We start from the raw sequence: 1,960 nt of genomic DNA, 5'->3' as shown, positions 1-1,960 counted from the left end.
CAAACCCCCTCCCAGTGACCCCAAACCCCATCCCAGTGACCCCAAACACCGTCCCAGTGACCCCAAGCCCCCTCCCAGTGACCCCAAACCCCCTCCCAGTGACCCCCAGCACGGGTGGGGGTGTCCTACCCCCCGGCAGCTTCTCCTTCTCGCCGGTGGAGAGCCCCAGCTGCTCGGCCAGCTCCTTCTGCATGGGCCCCAGCGTGTCCTTGTAGGGGCAGCGCGTGGTCCAGTGGTCGCCCTTGCAGATGCGGCAGGACACGATCTTCTGCCCCTTCAGCTTGTTCATGGGGTCCTCCTCCTCCTGGCAGTTCAGGTCCTGCGGGCACGGGGGGCACAGTGGGCACGGGGGAACCTCAGACAGGGACACCTGAGACCCCCCAAATATCTGGGACGGGGACACACCTGGGACAGGGACACACCTGAGACCCCCAAACATCTGGGACAAGGACACACCTGGGACGGGGACACACCTGGGACAAGGACACACCTGAGACCCCCAAACACCTGGGACAAGGACACACCTGGGACAGGGACACACCTGGGCACGGGGGGACCTGGGACAGGTTTGAGACCCCCAAACATCTGGGACAGGGACACACCTGGGGCTCCCTGACACCTCCCAGGGGACAGGGACACACCTGAGACCCCCAAACACCTGGGACAGGGACACACCTGAGACTCCCAAACATCTGGGACAGGGACACACCTGGGACAGGGACACACCTGGGGCTCCCTGACACCTCCCAGGGCACAGGGACACACCTGAGCCCCCCCACACCTGTACAGGGACACACCTGAGCCCCCCCTGACGCCCCCTCACCTCCTTGCTGGTGATGAAGGTCATGAAGACGTCGTCGCTCACGGTGGTCGTGGCCACGTTGGGCCCGGGGGCGTCGAACTCCGAGTTCCCGAACTTCTTCCAGTTCTGGGAGCGGGAAAGGCACCGGAACATCCCGGGAAACCCGGCGGGGAAAGGTTTGGGGAGGGGGATGGAAGGGGAGAAGGTTGTGGGTGGAAATCCCTCCACATTCCCAAGGGAATCCCCTTTCCAAATGGAATCACGTTCCCAAGGAAATCACTCACATTCCCAAGGGAATCCATTCCCACTGGAATCCCCCCCATTCCCACGGGAATTCTCTCACCTTCCGACGGGCCACGGCCTTGGAGGCCTTTCTGGTCTCGATGCGGAAGGTCCGGATGATCTGGGAAAACAGGCAAAAACAGGGATTGGGGCCAGGGGGAGGGGCGGGAGGGGCACCTGAGCCCACCTGAGCCGTGGCCTCACCTTGACCTTGCGTCCATCCTCCTCCTCCCGATATTCCGTGATGGTTTTGATGTTCCCGTTGATCAGCTCCTTGGGGGACGGGAGGGGCCCTGCAGAGACAGGTGAGACCCCCCAGGGGTGTGTGGGAATTCAGGGGGGTCCAGGGCCAGGTGAGACCCCCCCAGGTGTGACCCAGGCCCAGGTGAGACCCCCCAGGGGTGGCCCAGGCCCAGGTGAGACCCCCCAGGGGTGGCCCAGCTCTCACCTCCCTTGAGCAGCTCGGCCTCGGCGCTGGAGGGGCCCCCCAGGACCCCGGGCAGGGGGAGGTCCTTGAGCAGCTCACTCGTGATGCATTTGTCTGGGGGGGACAGGTAAATGCTCACCTGGGCACAGGTAACACCCACCTGGGCACAGGTGCCACCCCGGGCAGGTGACAGCCCCGCCAGGTGCCCCAGGTGTGACTGACTCACCATCCTCTCCTCCCTCCTCCTCCACCTGGTCGGCCCAGCTGGGCTTGGAGCTGCCGGGAGGGGAAAAACCACCTCAGATCCCCCCTGTCACCCCCGAGGGTCCCTGTCGCTGTGACCCCCTCCTCAGACCCCTCTGTCACTGTCACCCCATTCCTCAAACCCCCCTGTCACTGTGACCCCCCCTCAGACCCCCCTGTCACTGTCACCCCCCCTCAAACCCCCC

At 64.6% G+C, this 1,960-nt stretch overlaps 1 protein-coding gene across 1 annotated transcript in view; it reads right to left on the bottom strand.

Annotated features, from left to right (window-relative positions):
• Nucleotides 1–89: 89 nt before the first annotated feature.
• The window catches only part of LOC113962644 (eukaryotic translation initiation factor 3 subunit G-like), a gene marked incomplete at its 3' end in the record, with an annotated part of 2,324 nt that continues 453 nt past the window's right edge, over nt 90–1,960 (bottom strand). The window contains exons 2-7 of the mRNA XM_027673398.1: nt 1,738–1,787; nt 1,533–1,625; nt 1,289–1,377; nt 1,146–1,205; nt 824–928; nt 90–319 (exon numbers count right to left, since the gene is read on the bottom strand). Coding sequence (XP_027529199.1) covers nt 90–319; nt 824–928; nt 1,146–1,205; nt 1,289–1,377; nt 1,533–1,625; nt 1,738–1,787 — 627 coding nt within the window. The remainder of the gene's footprint in view (nt 320–823; nt 929–1,145; nt 1,206–1,288; nt 1,378–1,532; nt 1,626–1,737; nt 1,788–1,960) is intronic.

Source organism: Neopelma chrysocephalum, unplaced genomic scaffold (genome assembly GCF_003984885.1).
Source record: "Neopelma chrysocephalum unplaced genomic scaffold, ASM398488v2 Primary Assembly neopelma1_184094, whole genome shotgun sequence".
Taxonomy (NCBI): Eukaryota; Metazoa; Chordata; class Aves; order Passeriformes; family Pipridae; genus Neopelma; species Neopelma chrysocephalum.
Note: the sequence above shows the minus strand (reverse complement) of the source record. Positions and strands in the feature narration are given on the sequence as shown.